Here is a 16,423-nt window from a genome sequence, read left to right on the forward strand (position 1 = left end):
CCACTTTTTCCCCCCCCCATCCCCTCCCCACTTTTTCCCCCCCCATCCCCTCCCCACTTTTCCCCCCCCCATCCCCTCCCCACTTTTTCCCCCCCCATCCCCTCCCCACTTTTTCCCCCCATCCCCTCCCCACTTTTTCCCCCCCATCCCCTCCCCACTTTTTCCCCCCCCATCCCCTCCCCACTTTTTCCCCCCCCATCCCCTCCCCACTTTTTCCCCCCCATCCCCTCCCCACTTTTTCCCCCCCATCCCCTCCCCACTTCCCCATCCCCTCCCCACTTTCCCCATCCCCCCATCCCCTCCCCACTTTCATCCCTCCCCCCTTTCCTCCCTCCCCCTCCCCTTTTCCCCCTCCCCCCGTTGCGTTTTCTCGATAATTTTTTTTTACTTCTCCAAAATGAATATTTGTTTTTAATTTCAGTTTTATCTAAAGCCGCTCCTCTCTCCCATGTTCACTCCCTTTTCTGGGAAACGCCGTGTGGTTGAAACTAAACGCAAACATCTGACGCTATTTGCGCATAAAACTAAATCTCGCCAATCAGCTGAGTGATATTAACACTGACTGGGGGAAACTGTCAATTCCATTCTACCCCGGACTGTAACTCCTGACCTTGGCAATCCCGCTGGGTATTTGTTTGGGACACGGACGAACCCGGGTAGGTTTCTCAGCATTTGCTAAATCTTCAAACTTTTACCATCAGAGTCTTGTTTATAACAACTTGAGTTTTTGTAGCGCCTTTAATGTAGTAAAAGGGTCGAGGGTCACAATCGTGTTTATCAAACAAAAAGCCACATCGGGTGGTGAACGAGAGCTTTGCCAAGGATCTTTTTAACGAGCATCTTAAAGGGGGAGAAATGGGGAGAGAATTTGTCCTGAAAGGTTGACTGAGGAATGAAGGAGATGGATTGAAGAGGCCAAAGTTCGAGGTGGAGTTCCTGGAGTTTATACGGGGAGGAAAATGACATGGCCACAAACTAAGATTATTAGAGTGTGTTTGTATTGGGCGGCATCAACATTCGGGCCGGGATTTTCCAGCGCCCCAGCCAGAAGCCTTGCGGCGGGTCCGGAAGATCGCGGCAGGTGTGGAAAATCCCGCCGATGGTGTTTGTTCACAAATATAGAACTAATACAGCAATAACCCCGAACTGCAGAGCCCGTCCTGCAGTAAATGTGGTGGTGTGGAGGAACCGGAATTAAATCCAACCAGCAGATTATTTATATTCATAAATGGATATGCTAACAGATTTTTTAAAAACTAGGTATAAAAATAAAATAGGAATTTGAATGTAAAATATAAAATAACATATATCTACCTTCGCTGGGTCAAACTCCTGAAACTCCCTAACAGCACTGTGGGTGTACCTACAACACATGGACTGCAGTGGTTCAAGAAGGCAGCTGACCCGCATCCCGTAAATGAATTAGAAAATTAGCCAGGTGGAACAAAAGGGAAGGTCATGGATAGATTAGAGGGTAGGGGGAGATTACATACTGTCAAGAAAACAAGAAATTGCAATATTTTTCTTGTAATTACCCTGGCATCTTATGTACTGGAAATCAGGCTGTAATTGGATCAAGAGCTAGAGTGACAGCAAGGGTCTAAAGCCAACAGTACCAAGTGGCTTTGATATGTTAATGAACCAAGAGGAACTTCAGAGTTTTACATAAAGCAATAACAGGAATTGTTTGAATTGAATTTTAGTTTGAAGTGGGGTATATGCAGGTTGTAAAAAGGTGTAAGGAAGTGAGGTAAAGATAGGATAAGTTTGCTTTTACAAGTCTAAGAGCTAAAGTAAAGAACAATTTAATTAATTCTGGAAAGAAAGCATTTCTGAAAACAAAAACAGAAACAGAAATACCTGGAAAAACTCAGCAGGTCTGGCAGCATCGGCGGAGAAGAGCACAGTTGACGTTTCGAGTGCTCATGACCCTTCAACAGAACTAAGTAAAAATAGGAAAGGGGTGAAATATAAGCTGGTTTGGGGGGTGGGGGGGGTTATTGGGACAAGCAGCCAGTGATAGGTGGAGATAACCAAAAGCTGTCACAGACAAAAGAACAAAGAGGTGTTGAAGGTGGTGATATTATCTAAAGGAATGTGCTAATTAAGAGTAGAAGACAGGACAGATAAGGTACAGATAGCTCTAGTGGGGGTGGGGGAATACTAAAGGGTAGAAATAAACAATGGGTGGAAATACATTTAAAAATAATGGAAATAGGTGGGAAAAGAAAAATCTATATAAATTATTGGAAAAAACAAAAAGGAGGGGGAAGAAACAGGAAGGGGGTGGGGATGGAGGAGAGAGTTCAAGATCTAAAATTGTTGAACTCAATATTCAGTCCGGAAGGCTGTAAAGTGCCTAGTCGGAAGATGAGGTGCTGTTCCTCCAGTTTGCGTTGAGCTTCACTGGAACAATGCAGCAAGCCAAGGACAGACATGTGGGCAAGAGAGCAGGGTGGAGTGTTGAAATGGCAAGCGACAGGGAGGTTTGGGTCATGCTTGCGGACAGACCGAAGGTGCATTTCTGAAGAGACTGGTTGAGACAATAGAGAGATCAAAGGGAAGGAATGCATTTAAGGAAATACTGATGCCTAGGTGGGAGGTAGCTGGTCAGATCTCCCCGAAGACAGCAGGGTAGCTGGGCAGAATTCCAGGAAGACAGTGTGAACAAGGTCAGACCTGAAGACCCAGTTGCTGTCAGCCTCAGAGGACACCCCAAGGAAAAAAGGCACCGTGTGGTAAAAATTACTGGAATCCTATAGATTTTAAAATAAGGACAATTGCTAAACAGAAAAGGGAAAGATTAGCTCTGAGGGTAGTTAAGATTTGTGGAACTGTTTTAAAGTACTGCTTACTGTGTGAAGCTATTCTTGTGTTTAAATGTAATTGTGTTTTATTTCTATCCTTTATTCTTTTAATAAGTGTTTGCTATAAAATCATCACATGTAGTTGGAGAAACATTTCCTGATTTCAGAACCACTCCTCACACTATACAAATTGCAAAAATTGTTTTGGCAGCTGTTTCAAATTTACCCCTGGGTTTTGAGCAGCTCAGTATTTACCATCCACCATGCCATAACAACACCAAAGATGTCATAGAACAAAAAACAAAGGGAACGGTTATGGGAGTAGATTTTGAAGAGAAAAGGCCCTAATGCTAATCTTTGCGGGACTCCACTAGTGACTAGTTCCCACCAGTATTCTGCTTAAGCTGCGTGGGTGCATGGCTGTGCAGCAATCGGGAATATGTCATGTAAGGGACTAGCAGGCTGTGCACAGTGATGGTCCCTTTAAGATGCATTCTTGTATGGCTATGAGGCAATCTTAAAGGGACCATACAGTCCAAAAAATGGGCTATGTACAGCAAAGGAACGTTATACATTCTATCTAGAAGAATGTAAGCAGTTTGTTATCCAACCCAAAATCTGCCCGACAATCTCGCCAAACTGGATTTTATTCATAGTCATTTGATCCATTTATGTTAAATATGTTTACATGGTCTTTAGCATTTTTCGTATTATTGTCTAGCCAATGTCAAATCTTATGCTTACCAAACGGTACGATAATTTAAGTAATCTTGAATTGTATTATGTCACCTCTATGTGATATTGGTGTGACAAAAAAAGTCTCTTCTGGTTCATCTTCCTCCCTACCAGAAGGGGAGCTGTCAAATACTTAAAAGGACATAACATTCACAAAGTTAACTGGTATTCCTCTGCTTTGTTCAAACAGAACTGACATCTGCACCAGGCAATATAATCAGTGCTGTGCAGCAAATCTCAATAAGGGCCTTGCCATTTTGGTTGAAAGTCAATTTGGTTCTGCCTCCTACAACAATGTTTTTATTACTGAATAAAGAGAAGCTACTGACTTTAGAAAAAGCTTTGCGCAATTATCTGCCAGCTGCTATAAAGGTAAGGATGAAATATATAGCTATTTTGTATTATACTAGTATGCATGGTAGAAGAATCTTTGTACTTTTATTTATTATTATTAAAATTTAAATATACAGAACCTATGTTTGGTACATTGTCATTTGCTCAAAAAAGTAAATTTGAGATACTAAAGTAGATAGAATTGAAGGAAATGGTCATAAATACAGTAGTTACAAAAATGTATATACATGCAGAACATTGGTGAAATTTAACACCTACAAGTATAAAGTATCACACATCGAAAAGAAAAATAAGAGTCAGGTATACTCAGTGAATGTGGAGGATAACGGAGAGTCAAGTTAAAAAAGACTGAGGAGTTTTTGCAGCCTCATTAATCAAGAACAAATTCTATTTTGATGGGGACACAAAACAGGTGGTATAGCATGGGCCACCTTTTAAATATCCTACATGCTACACTGTTTTATCAAAGTCGATATCAGTACTCAGAACCCTGTATCAGGTAGGGAGCACCTGATTTGCACGACCTTGCACGTCAAAATTTTCTTGCACCTCATCTGACCAGTGCAGTGATAGACAGAGCTAAGCGATCCCACGACCACCGGATCAGATCTAAGCTCTACAGGCCTGCCACATTCAGTTGTGGGTTCCACTAGGGCCACTCAGCTCCTGACCTCATTACAGCCTTGGTTCAAACATTGAAAAAAGAGCTGAACTCCCGAGGTGAGGTAAGAGTGACTGCCCTTGACATCAAGGCAGCATTTATCCGAGTGTGGCCTCAAGGGGCCCTAGCAAAACTGAAGTCAATGGGAATTGGGGGGAAAACTCTCTGCTGGTTGGAATCATACCTAGCACAAAAGAAGATGGTTGTGGTTGTTGGAGGTCAGTCATCTCTGCTCCACGACATCACTGCAGGTGTTCCTCAGGAGAGTGTCCTAGGCCCAACCATCTTCAGCTGCTTCATCAATGACCTTCCTTCCATCATGAGGTCAGAAGTGGGGATGTTCACTGATAATTGCACAATGTTCAGCTCCATATGCGACTCCTCCAGATACTGAAGCAGTCCATGTCCAAATGCAGCGAGATCTGGACAATATCCAGGTTTGGGCTGACAAGTGGCAAGTAATATTCACGCCACACAAGTGCCAGGCAATGATCATCTCCAACAAGAGAGAATCCAACCATCACCCCATGATGTTCAATGGCATTACCATCACTGAATCCCCCACTATCAACATCCTGGGGGTTACCATTGACAAGAAACTGAACTGGGCTAGCTATATAAGTTGCTATTATATAGTATGTGGCTACAAGAGCAGGTCAGAGGTTAGGAATTGTGTGATGAGTAACTCACCTCCCACCTCCCCAAAGCCTGTCCACCATCTACAAGGCACAAGTCAGGAGTGTGATGGAATACTCCCCACTTGCCTGGACATGTGCAGCTCCCACAACATTCAAGAAGCTGGACATCATCCAGGACAAAGCAGCTCGCTTGATTGGCACCACATCCACAAACATTCACTCCCTCCATCACCGAAGCACAGTAGCAGCAGTGTGTACCATCTACAAAATGCTACAGGAATTCACCAAGACTCGTTAGACAGCACCTTCCAAACCCACGACCACTACCATCTAGAAGGACAATAGATCTAGATAGATGGGTACACCACCACCTGGATGTTCCCCTCCAAGTAACTCACAATCCTGACTTGGAAACATATTGCCGTTCCTTCACTGTCACTGGGTCAAAATCCTGGAACTCCCTCCCTAAACCACATGGACTGCAGCGGTTCAAGAGGGCAGCTAACCATCACCTTCTCAAGGGCAACTAGGGATGGGCAATAAATGCTGGTCCATTGGCACTGTTCGTCTTAGGCAGTCCCTCTGGATTGAGGATGACTTGCTTCCACTCCAGTTTAATGGGATCTGATAAGTCCAATGTGTGCTCTGCAGACTCTGCCGCATGCAAGACAGGTGGTGCTTGAAGGGTTGGGTAGATGAGGTGTTTGGAGATTTGTATGCTCTCTCCGACACCTCAGCTTAATTGACGGCGTGGGGAGGTATTGTGCTGTGGAAGCTGGTTAGAAAAGAACCTTAATTTTATGGGTGTTTAGTGAAAGGCCCATTTTCTCAACCTTCACAGAAGGAGTCGACAATGACCTGGTGCTCGGTTTGAGTGAGCGCACACAGAAACGTCACCTGCATACTGAAGCTCTGACTGAGGTTGGAGTAATTTTGGTTTTGGATTGAAGGTGGCTTAGGTTTAATAACTTCCCGTCTGTTCTATAAAATATCACCACACCTGTGGGTAATTTGTTGGAGGTGAGATGCAGTATTGCAGCGAGGAAAATGGGGAAGAGAGTTGGTATGATGACACAACCTTGTTTGACTCCAGTCTTCACTGAGATAGGGTCTGTGGTGGTTCCATTGGTGAGGATCATAGCTTGCATGTCATTATGAAATAGGCTGAGGATGGTGAAAAATTTCTGAGGTCAGCCAAATTTGAGGAGGATACTCCATAAGCCTTTGCAGTCAACAGTCAATAGCTTTCGTGAGGTCAAAAAAGGGCATTTACAGTGGTTGATGCTGTTCTTTGCATTTTTCTTGGATTTGCTGTAGAGTGAAGACACTGGGGGCCTGATGGAACAGTCCTCAGCACTGGGCAACAGCTTTGGCATCTGATGCCAGTGCACAATAGGTGAGAAAAAGCCAGGATGCAGCACCTCCCATCATAATTTGGCTGTCTGGTTCCACACTTTGCAGGTTCCCCCTGCTAAAGTCAGATCATGACACCGATGAAGACATTGGGTCACATCTTTTGAACTGAAAGCAGGCCCACACCTGCCTGTAACAGGAACCTCAGCTGACCTGAAAGTCGGAGAAGATGAAAGCCAGGCTGGAATGGATTGACCTCAGACTGGTAAATCAACTCCGTCTAATCATATTTCCCCCATGGCTGAAAGAGGAAGCCTATTTCAGTAATTGAACATGCAATGGCTTTTTACCAATGACACATGGACCATATGCTGTGTCAACAACTTGTCAGCTTAGCAGAGGTAAGTAAACAGAGTTTATTAACTGAGGCCTGAAACTGACAGGAACTCTGCATGATAAAGGACCATAGTGGCAAGCCCAAAGCTCAGTAATAGGAAGAGGCTAGTGCTGACAAGTGTAGGTCATTTTGGCTGATATTTCTCATTGTGGATGGTCTAAGCAATCCAGTGTCCTCTCGTTTAGGATACTTGCACTCCTGAAAGAGGCAACTGACCTTTGTGCCTTCGAGCTAACACAGGGAAATCGGGTCCATCCTTCTCTGAGGTAGGATGGATGGATCACCTGAGAGTTAACAGCAGCATCATGAGTATCAGCAGCCACAGGGTGTGGGGCATCCCATGCAAGAGGAGGAACAGCTGCAGCATGCAATGCAGGTGATGCAGCAGAGGGCATAGCTGAAGAGCAGAACATTAAAAAAGGCACTAACTACCCTCAACATACCTACAGGCCAAGGGTCAACATTTTGGACCTCTGCAAGTTGCAGTACCTCCAAAATCTTACACTCTTGAGACAAGACCTATGTGCCATTTGGAGAAAGACCTGAGACCAATAGGAGCTGGTGGCCATCCCTTGAAGTATCAATCAAGTTAACTCTGGCACTTAATTTTGATTAGCTTCCTCCACATTCTCAGAGGCCGCAGTCAACATATGCAGAATTTCACAATTGGTAACCCATAACTGCATCAGGCAGGTGACGAGTGCCTTGAATGCAAAAGCAGCTGATTAGATCGACTTTGAGATGGATGCTGCCAGTCAAGGGCAGAGGGCTGTCAGCTTCATCTCCCTGCAGGACTCCCTCCGGTACAAGATGATCAAATTTTCCTTCAAAGCAGCCAGCTGTATCTGGCAACAGGAAAGGATTCCACTCATTCAACAACCAGCTGGTGTGCAACTACTGCAATAGGATAATGCAAGTGTGTGCCAGGTCCCTGGGTAGCTGCCATGTTGCTTTCCATATTGAAGCAGTCCCAGGTGCCTCAACTCTTCACCCCACTGGCCAACTTCAGTGGATGGTTCCTGGGTGACTAGGAGTTTCGACTAAAGCCATGGCTAATGACACCTGTCTGAAATCCCACCACGGAGGTAGATGAAAAAAAATCATTGTCGTTTGACCAGGAGACCATAGGCTTGCTCATACTGCATTTCTGGTGCCTTGACTAGTCTGGTCTGTCTTTCAATACTGAAGCCCAGGATATCTTGCATCATGATAATTTGCTGCACCTTGCATAACATGATGCTTCAGGGAGGAGTGGAGCTGATTCTGCAAGATGACTAAGCATGCAGTTTCCTTGAAGGAGGAAGTGGCTGGAGGAGCATGCCAGTGCAGAGGTTCTAATGATACTTGTTTCCAGAGAAATGCATGGCAGAGACGCCAGCGACGCCCTTATCCAGGTACGCTTTGCCTGAGAGCGGTGCATGCAGCACTGTACTCTTGGTACCTTCACGTGCCTCCAAATATGTACATGCTCCAGACCCTCCAGAGCAGTGACATCTAACAGCTTCAAGGATAGCTACCACCAGTCTTGCAATTAATATCAGAGCTTACAGTGTTTCTTTTTTTACAATTGTGAACTAGCACTGGACCACCAAACATTCTTTGATGTATAGCAGATGGCAACAACAAGAGTTTTAGTTGCAATAAAGATTATACAAGTCACTGGTAAGACAGCATGAATACGTGCTGAATCCAAATGAATCCCATTTTTGGGGCTAAAACCATTTCCGTGTTCTCTTTTTAGATAGAGTATTGGAGGCAAAAACCTGGAATCACTTGAAACAGGTGCTGAAATAGGAAAGGCTGCAGGGTCTTTATGGATAAACGAATTAGATGGACTGAATGGCCGCCTTTATCCGTAATTATCTGATGGACTTGTGACTTATTCTGATTGCTGTTCACAACTTGAGTCATTTTAAATGACTGAGCATTGATGTTATGACAATATAAATCATCCATGTATATTTGTTCACTTTCTGGGCAAGAGAGGTTGGTTGATAACCATTAGCAATTATCACATCATTAATAGGGTATTTGTGTTAATTACTAGTCTTAACTTTGTGGTAAGAATAATGTGCAATTGAAATGCAAATATAACAACTTCATGAAACTCACAGGGAATTAAGGGCGAGCTGCTATTTTCCCAAGATTGATGAAGGAACAGTGTAAATCAGCCAGCAACTATATAATTTGGCTTCAACTTTTCTTTATAAACCCCATTAAATAAGGTGCCACATAAAGGGTTATTGCACAAGTTAGGAGCTCACAGTATTGGGGGTAATGTATTAGCATGGATTGAGGATTGGTTAACACACGGAAGACAGAGAGTCGGGATTAATGGGTCTTTTTCAGGTTGGAAAAACGTAACTGGTGGAGTGCCACAAGGATCGGTCCTAGGATCTCAATTTATTATCGATATTAATGACTTGGAGGAGGGGGCAGAGTGTAATGTATCCAAACTTGCTGCTGATACAAAAATAGGTGGGAGGGCATTGTGATGAGGACATGAGGAATCTGCAAGATAGGTTGAGTAAGTGGGCAAAAACTTGGCAGATGGAGTTCAATGTAGGAAAGTATGAGGTCATGCCCTTTGGTAGGAAGAATCAAAAGGCAGACTATTATTTAAATGGAGAGAGACACTAAAAAAAGTGCAGCACAGAGGGATCTGGGTGTTCTTGTGCATGAAGCACAAAAGGTTAGCATGCAGATGCAGCAAGTAATTAAGAAGGCAAATGGAATTTTGGCCTGTGTTGCTAGGGGGTTGGAGTTTAAAAATAGGGAAATCTTGTTACAACTGTACAGGGTGTTGGTGAGGCTGCACCTGGAGTATTGTGTACAGTTTTGGTCCCCGTATTTAAGAAAGGATATACTGGCATTGGAGGCAGTTCAAAAGAGATTCACTAGGCTGATTCCTGGGATGAAAGTGTTGACTTATCAAGAATGGCTAAACAGATTAGGCCTTTATTTATTAACGTTTAGAAGAATGAGGGGTGATCTTATTGAAACGCACAAGATTCTGAGAGGGTTTGACAGGGTAGATGTTGAGAAGATATTTCCACTAGTGGGGAAATCTCGAACTAGGGGGCATAGTTTCAGAATAAGGGAATACTCATTTAAAACTGAGTCATTTAAAACTGAGGTGCAAAGGTTTTTTTTTCTGAGGGTAGTGAATGTCTGGAATTCTCTACCCCAGAGAATTGTGAAGCCTAGATCACTGAGAGTATTTAAAGAGGAGGTAGATAGATTTTTGAAATATCAGGGAGTTGAGGGCTATGAAGAGCTGGCACGAAAGCGGAGTTGAGGCCTGGGGCAGATCAGCCATGATCTTATTGAATGGTGAGGCAGACTTGAGGGGCCGAATGGCCTACTCCTATTTCTTATGTTCTTATTGGTTCTGGCAGAAAATATTAATTCACAAAAATCTCTTGAATGAGCGTCAACAATAAAATTACAAAAATATGAATACAAATGGTGGAAATGCACTTAGGCCTGGATTTTTGCTCCAGGATCAGGAGCACAGAGTAAGACATTTCCTGGTTTCCAAACCCCACCCTGGAGAATGTTACCTGGAAGCTTGGATTTTCCAGGGTGGAAGGGCCAGGTGATCCCAGTATGAGTGTGGAGGATGCCAAGTACGGAAATGGGCTGGGCACAAGGCCTGCCTTGGTGCACTGGCACTGTATCGATGTTTTAAAATAAAACTGAACATCAAACAGCCTTCCATCCCAAGCCTCTCATTCCCCATGCCCCATCCATGCCACCTCATGCCCCACACCCACTCCCATGGCCCTTCATACCTTCATGCCAACCTATACCTGTCTGCCTACTCCCCCATGGCCCTGCATAATCTCCATGTCAAGCAATGTCCCCTGCCCACCCATGGCACTTTATAGCCCCTATGCCAACTTAGTGCCAACTCATATGCCACACCAATCACCTTTGCCCTTACATCTACCATGCCAACTCACCCAGGATCCATTATGGGCAGACCTCCGGATCCACGCTGAGATTAAATGAAATAATGTTCTAAGTGTTTATTACAGATTTTATTTTTTTTAAAAACTTCCATTCATAAAAACCCATTTACTATATTTAAATTCCTTCAACTACATTATCCCTTATAATAACAAACATTTCATTCAATTGCACAATCCCATACAAAAACAAGCATTGGAATTTATAGTCCAATTTCAAAGAGTCCATAATCACTTGCTGCTGTCAATCAATCTGTGAAATGGCAGGCATTCTACTATGATGATGGACTTGTGAAATCAGTGATGCAGCACTAGTCCAGTAGTAGAACCCTTAAAGGTTATATCAACAGACAGAGTGAAATAGCAAGCATTTTTAATACTCCAGACAGATTTTTCAAAAAGTTAAAGAGCAGGAGCTTTTACATATCTTGACAGCATTATGGCTCCCTTTGACAGTTCACCTTGACACTTTTTTGACAATTACAATGAGTTTCACAGTTCCAATGAGTTTCTGCACTTTTTAAACATGGTCATTCCTATTTTTAGCAATCTTGAAGGGCACCTGACCTCCTCCAAAGGTGTCCCAGGGCAATATCCAAAGGGTTACCTTTCCTCTCTAAAAGGGTACCCTGGCTATCCAAATGAATCCACAAAGTTCAGACTTGCTCTTACCAGATCTAATCTGTGCACATCAGGTTTCAGGCACCTCTCACACCAAAATTGCACATGAGCAGAGGCAGCTGCTGATTTCTATGGCCAGTTACCTCTGTGAAATGCGCATGTGTGAATTGCGGCCCAGGTCCATTCCTGCTTCCATGAAAATAGAAGGTGCTGTGTTAGGAGGCGGGACACCTGGATTCAGGCCTCTTTCAGCATTTCGGCTGTCATTGTGAAAATGCAGGCCTTAACGTGTCCTTTGCATTACCTCAAAAGATTATTTTCAAGCATTGCATTTTGCCACATTTTGTTGTGCCTTTCAAGTCACCATAAACAGAGTGCAAAATTGCACTGTTGGGCTACCCAAATATGGTCAGAACTCTGCTCACATGTGGGTCATGTAGCAAGCAGTGCCAGCAACAGCCAATTATCAATGCTGCTGTTATCACTTTATCTCTAGAGACAGGAAGTAAAACTACCTTGCAAGATGGTGTTCCCTGTCTTTGGAGGAACATTCTCCACTCTGGAACATACTCCACTCTGCACCATCTTCAGAGGATAGTTTGTAATATATATGTGACATAAGAAGCTGAACCAGTCGAGCATCCCAACCCTGACTTAGGGACTAGATTTCGTCTCCAGGTAAGCCAAAGCATAAACAAAGACAGAGAGGTTAATTCATCCTTTGTACAACAGGAAAGCAGATGGGGGATTTTTGTTGTATTTCGGCTTCTTAGTTGCCTCATCAATCAATTGCATCATCAAAGTCTCAGTTACTCAGCAGGGTTACTTGATAGTTTAGTAGGGCATGGAGATTGTGAAAACAATTTAAATAATTACATTTATCTCATTCTTTTAGTTCAGATTATGTAGATATAACTGGTAGCAATTATCTGTTTTCTGTCATTTATAATTGATCAGAATCATACTCTACACCCTTTTGTTAGAAGAGAAGCTGAGTTTGATTCCTTTACATTAGGAACTGTCTTCATTGAGTTTCCTCATCATGCAGAGTGAGAGCATTTTTCTAGATTCTATTGCAGTAAAAAGTGTTTTGTTTTATTGTTCTAGACTTACGGAACTGTTCTAAACATCAATAGAGGCAAGATATCTGATCTGGAAGTTGTTGTTGACTCTTGGCCTGACTTCAGCACTGTATTATGTCAACCATGTGAAAAGGTATCCAAATGTGCTTTTAAGAAATTATGTACTTTATTACCATTTAAAGAACAAGATTAAGTAATATAGTATAGAATTAAAAGTAAAAGGAGCAGACCTAGTGTTAAGATTTGTCTCTATTTATATCCGTGGCAGATGGCAGTTTCCATTGGTGAACTTGTATTCCCTATGGACCAAAACTTGTAATTTAAAAAAGGCTGCAAATGCGAGTTGAATGGCCCCTGTCAATAGTGTATCCTTGTCATGTGGAATTATGCAAGTTAATTTACATGGGATGCTTGTTATACACTGCAGATTACCCTGATAGGCAGGAAACGACTATGCTGTCAGACTTCGGGCTAAAACTACACATTATGTTTATTACAGTAAATGTATTTACTCAGAAGCAAAATAAACAGAGAAACAGAATAAGATTTAAAACACAAAATACCTCATATTTTATATTCAAAATAGCAAGTATTTGATTTCTTAGAATCCTTTAACAGAGTCTTCTTATGATTCTTATGTGGATCTGCATTTCCTGATGGAGTTCTTTCTCTGTGATGGAGAAGATAAACAGTTAAACTCAGTGAACTAAACAATGGCTGCTGCCCATATTTACTCCCAGTGAAACTTAAGTTCTTCCTCAACAAGTCATAGAATGTTACAATGCTGAAACGTGACAGTTAGCTCATCTGTCTGCACTGTTGTTTTCTCCAAGAGGCACGCAGTCTAATTTCATTCTTCTGTCCACACCCTCACAACCTTTAGTATTACTTTTTCTCAAATAACTTTCCTTATTAAACGAACATAGGAGTAAGCCATTCAACCCATTGAGAATGTTCTGCAATTCAGTTAGTTCATATGAATCTTAATTTGGTCTTCCTGCCTTTGCACTGTTTTATTATCCTTGTCTAACAAAAATCTATCAATCTGTTTGATGTTTCCATTTACCTAGCCTCAACAGCTTTTTGAAGGAGAGGTTACCAGATTTCCACTGCTCTTTATGTAAAGAAGCGCTTTTTGACGTCACACCTGAACTGCCTAGCTCTAATTTTAAGGTCATGCCCTCTTATTCTGGTTCTGTCACTAAAAGAAATAGTTTCCCTCTATTTATTTTATCATATCCCTTTATCCATTTACCTTTTTTATTTATCCTTGGGAGGTGGACGTCCCTGGCAAGACCAGCATTTATTGCTCATCCCTAGTTGCCCTTGAGCAGGCGGTGGTGAGCTGCCTTCTTGAACCGCTGCAGTCCGTTTGGGTGTGGATACACCCACAATGCTGTTGGGGAGGGAAATCCAGGATTTTGACTCAGCGACACTGAGGGACTGGTGTTATAAAACATGTTTGATATCAAAAATGACTTTATTGAGTGGGCTGAAACCACTGGATACATTTAAAAAGACTGCACACCAGCATTTTAAGTGACTTAAACAACAGTTCCTAAGGTAGCTTAAAATTCACATAGCTGTTTAGAAGTAGCCCACCAGAGACAATCAACTTGGACAAGTGTGAATGACCTATCTCCTGAACTATTCACAAAACATCCAGACATAACCTGTGTATTCAGCTGGGTGTGGACCAAGCCATTAGACTCATCATTTTGGACAGTGGGCCCAGGCTGAGAAGGGAACTCCACCAGCCATGATCTAATCATTTTTAAACAATGGACCTGGAATCAGCTGGCCAATACCATGTTTGGGTAACTGGCCGGTTTGTGGGAGGAGATCATGTGACGAGCAAGGTAAGACTTTGTTCTTCTTAAGAAACTGCTTCTTTCCAGGCCAGTCAGAATGAGATTAGAAAGACACTGAGTTGGCACTATCTGTCTCCAGTCATCCTGCAAACTTGTGCCCTGTCTGTTTTTTGATCAGCCATGCAGTGCAGGCAGCATCTTAAATATCAACTCGGCAGTTGCTGGCTCCAGGAGAAAAGACAGAAATCATCCGTCAGCGTCTTTAAATCGTCTTGATGCAGAATCAGAAAGACCATCGAGCCCAATCTGAAACCATCCAAACCATCAATCTACAGACTCCATAAACAATTTACTTTTTTTGGACTCTTAAACAATTTAGCCTACCCCTCCCCCACCCCTCACTTTGTGGCTTACAACTTTGTGTATGTGTAAACTCTTGAATGTACATGTGACTGAAGGTTGGGGCATTTTTATTGTTTTTATTTAGATCAGGTGTTAAGTACAATAAGTACTATTTTCTTTTCTTAAAAAAAAACTTACAAGAAAACCTGTCTGTGTATGTTTTATAGTCACAGCACTTAAACAGTTAAACACTCAATTAATTTGGCAAGTGAATTCTTCATTTAAATAAAAAACCCATTATGGTCAACCGAGGTATGGAAAGAGAGGGGAGCCACTCTACTGCTTCTCACCTAACCATAACAACAGCAATAAAGTTCCAAGGCTGGAGGGCATGTAGACTTGAAGGTGGTTGTGCTTCTATGTATCTGCTGCTTTTGTCCTTCTAGTTGGTAGAGGTCATGTGTTTGGAAGGTGCTGTCAAAGGAGCCTTAGTGAGTTGCTGTGGTACATCTTACAGATGGTACACACCACAGCCACTGTGCACTGTTGATTCGAGGGAATTAATGTTTAATGTGGTGAAAAGGGTACCAATCAAGTGGACTGCTCTGTCTTGAATGGTGTTGAGCTTCTTGTGTTATTGGAGCTGTGTTCAGCCAGGCAAGTGTAGAGTATTCCATCATACTTCTAATTTGTGCCTTGTAAATGGTGGACAGGCTTTGGGGAGTTAGAAGATGAGTTACTTGCATTTCCAGCCTCTTACCTGCTCTTGTAGCCACAGTATTTATATGGCTGGTCTGTTAGTTTCTCAGCAATGGTAACCCCCAGGATGTTGATGGTGGGGAATTTTGTGATGGTACTGCTATTGAATGTCATGGGGCGATAGTTAGATTCTCTCCTGTTAAAGATTGTCATTGCCTGCAACTTTTGTGGTTTAAATGTTACTTGCCACTTATTAACCGAACCTGAATGTTATCCACATCTTGCTGCAAGCAGGCATAGGCTAGTTCAGTATCTGAGGAGTTCTGCATGGTATTGAACACTGTACAATCATCAGTGATCATCTCCACTTGTGACCATCTGTTGGAAGTGTAAAATGAAGGAGTTAGATGACATGTGCTGAAGTGTGCCTGACAACAGGCCTGATGAGGGGACTGTTGAAGATTAAAGGAAGGCCCAGATTGTTTTGCTGTAATTAAGGTGTAAGGTGTTCACTCTTGGAGACAATGGCAGTATCATTTGTACTTACAATGATTAGACTGCTAGTCTCCAAAGTCCCAGGAAGGTGTTGAGAATGTCAGGTTTTAAACAGTTATGCTTTAAACTGTCCATTTTTTTGCAAGATAAGAGAGTTGGGGTCTCGAGGATCGCTAATCAGCATTTCTACCTGAATACAAAGCCCATGTGATTCACGATTCTATGGGCCTGAATTCTTCAGGCAGCAGGTGGGCTCGGCGGGAGCATGCGTGCGAAAGAGTGCTTCAATCTCCCTGAGGCACAGAGCTGCCTCGGAGATTGAATCGATACTTAAATAAAGGATTAAAAAAGTTATTTAAACATGTCCTCTCATGTGACTGTATCATATGAGATGGGACATGTTTTTATATTTCGGGAAATTTTGAAATTTATTTAATAAAAGCTTTAGGAAATCTCA

At 42.6% G+C, this 16,423-nt stretch overlaps 1 protein-coding gene and 1 long non-coding RNA gene across 4 annotated transcripts in view; one reads left to right on the forward strand and one right to left on the reverse strand.

Annotated features, from left to right (window-relative positions):
- The first annotated feature begins 541 nt into the window (after positions 1-541).
- The window catches only part of LOC144689640 (glycine N-acyltransferase-like), a 49,686-nt gene continuing 33,804 nt past the window's right edge, over positions 542-16,423 (forward strand). The window contains exons 1-3 of one of the 3 annotated variants that reach the window (XM_078556882.1): positions 542-656; positions 3,733-3,914; positions 12,645-12,752. In XM_078556882.1, coding sequence (XP_078413008.1) covers positions 3,837-3,914; positions 12,645-12,752 — 186 coding nt within the window. In that variant the 5' untranslated portion in view covers positions 542-656; positions 3,733-3,836. Of the gene's footprint in view, positions 657-774; positions 928-3,732; positions 3,915-12,644; positions 12,753-16,423 lie in introns of those variants that run through there. The other 2 variants (XM_078556881.1, XM_078556883.1) reach the window with 2 other exon arrangements.
- Positions 13,105-16,423, reverse strand: part of LOC144689641 (uncharacterized) — a 53,930-nt gene continuing 50,611 nt past the window's right edge. The window contains exon 4 of the long non-coding RNA XR_013578677.1: positions 13,105-13,289. This is a non-coding gene — a long non-coding RNA (uncharacterized LOC144689641). The remainder of the gene's footprint in view (positions 13,290-16,423) is intronic.

The sequence above is a fragment of the Cetorhinus maximus genome, chromosome 14 (assembly GCF_964194155.1).
Source record: "Cetorhinus maximus chromosome 14, sCetMax3.hap1.1, whole genome shotgun sequence".
NCBI classification, from domain to species: domain Eukaryota; kingdom Metazoa; phylum Chordata; class Chondrichthyes; order Lamniformes; family Cetorhinidae; genus Cetorhinus; species Cetorhinus maximus.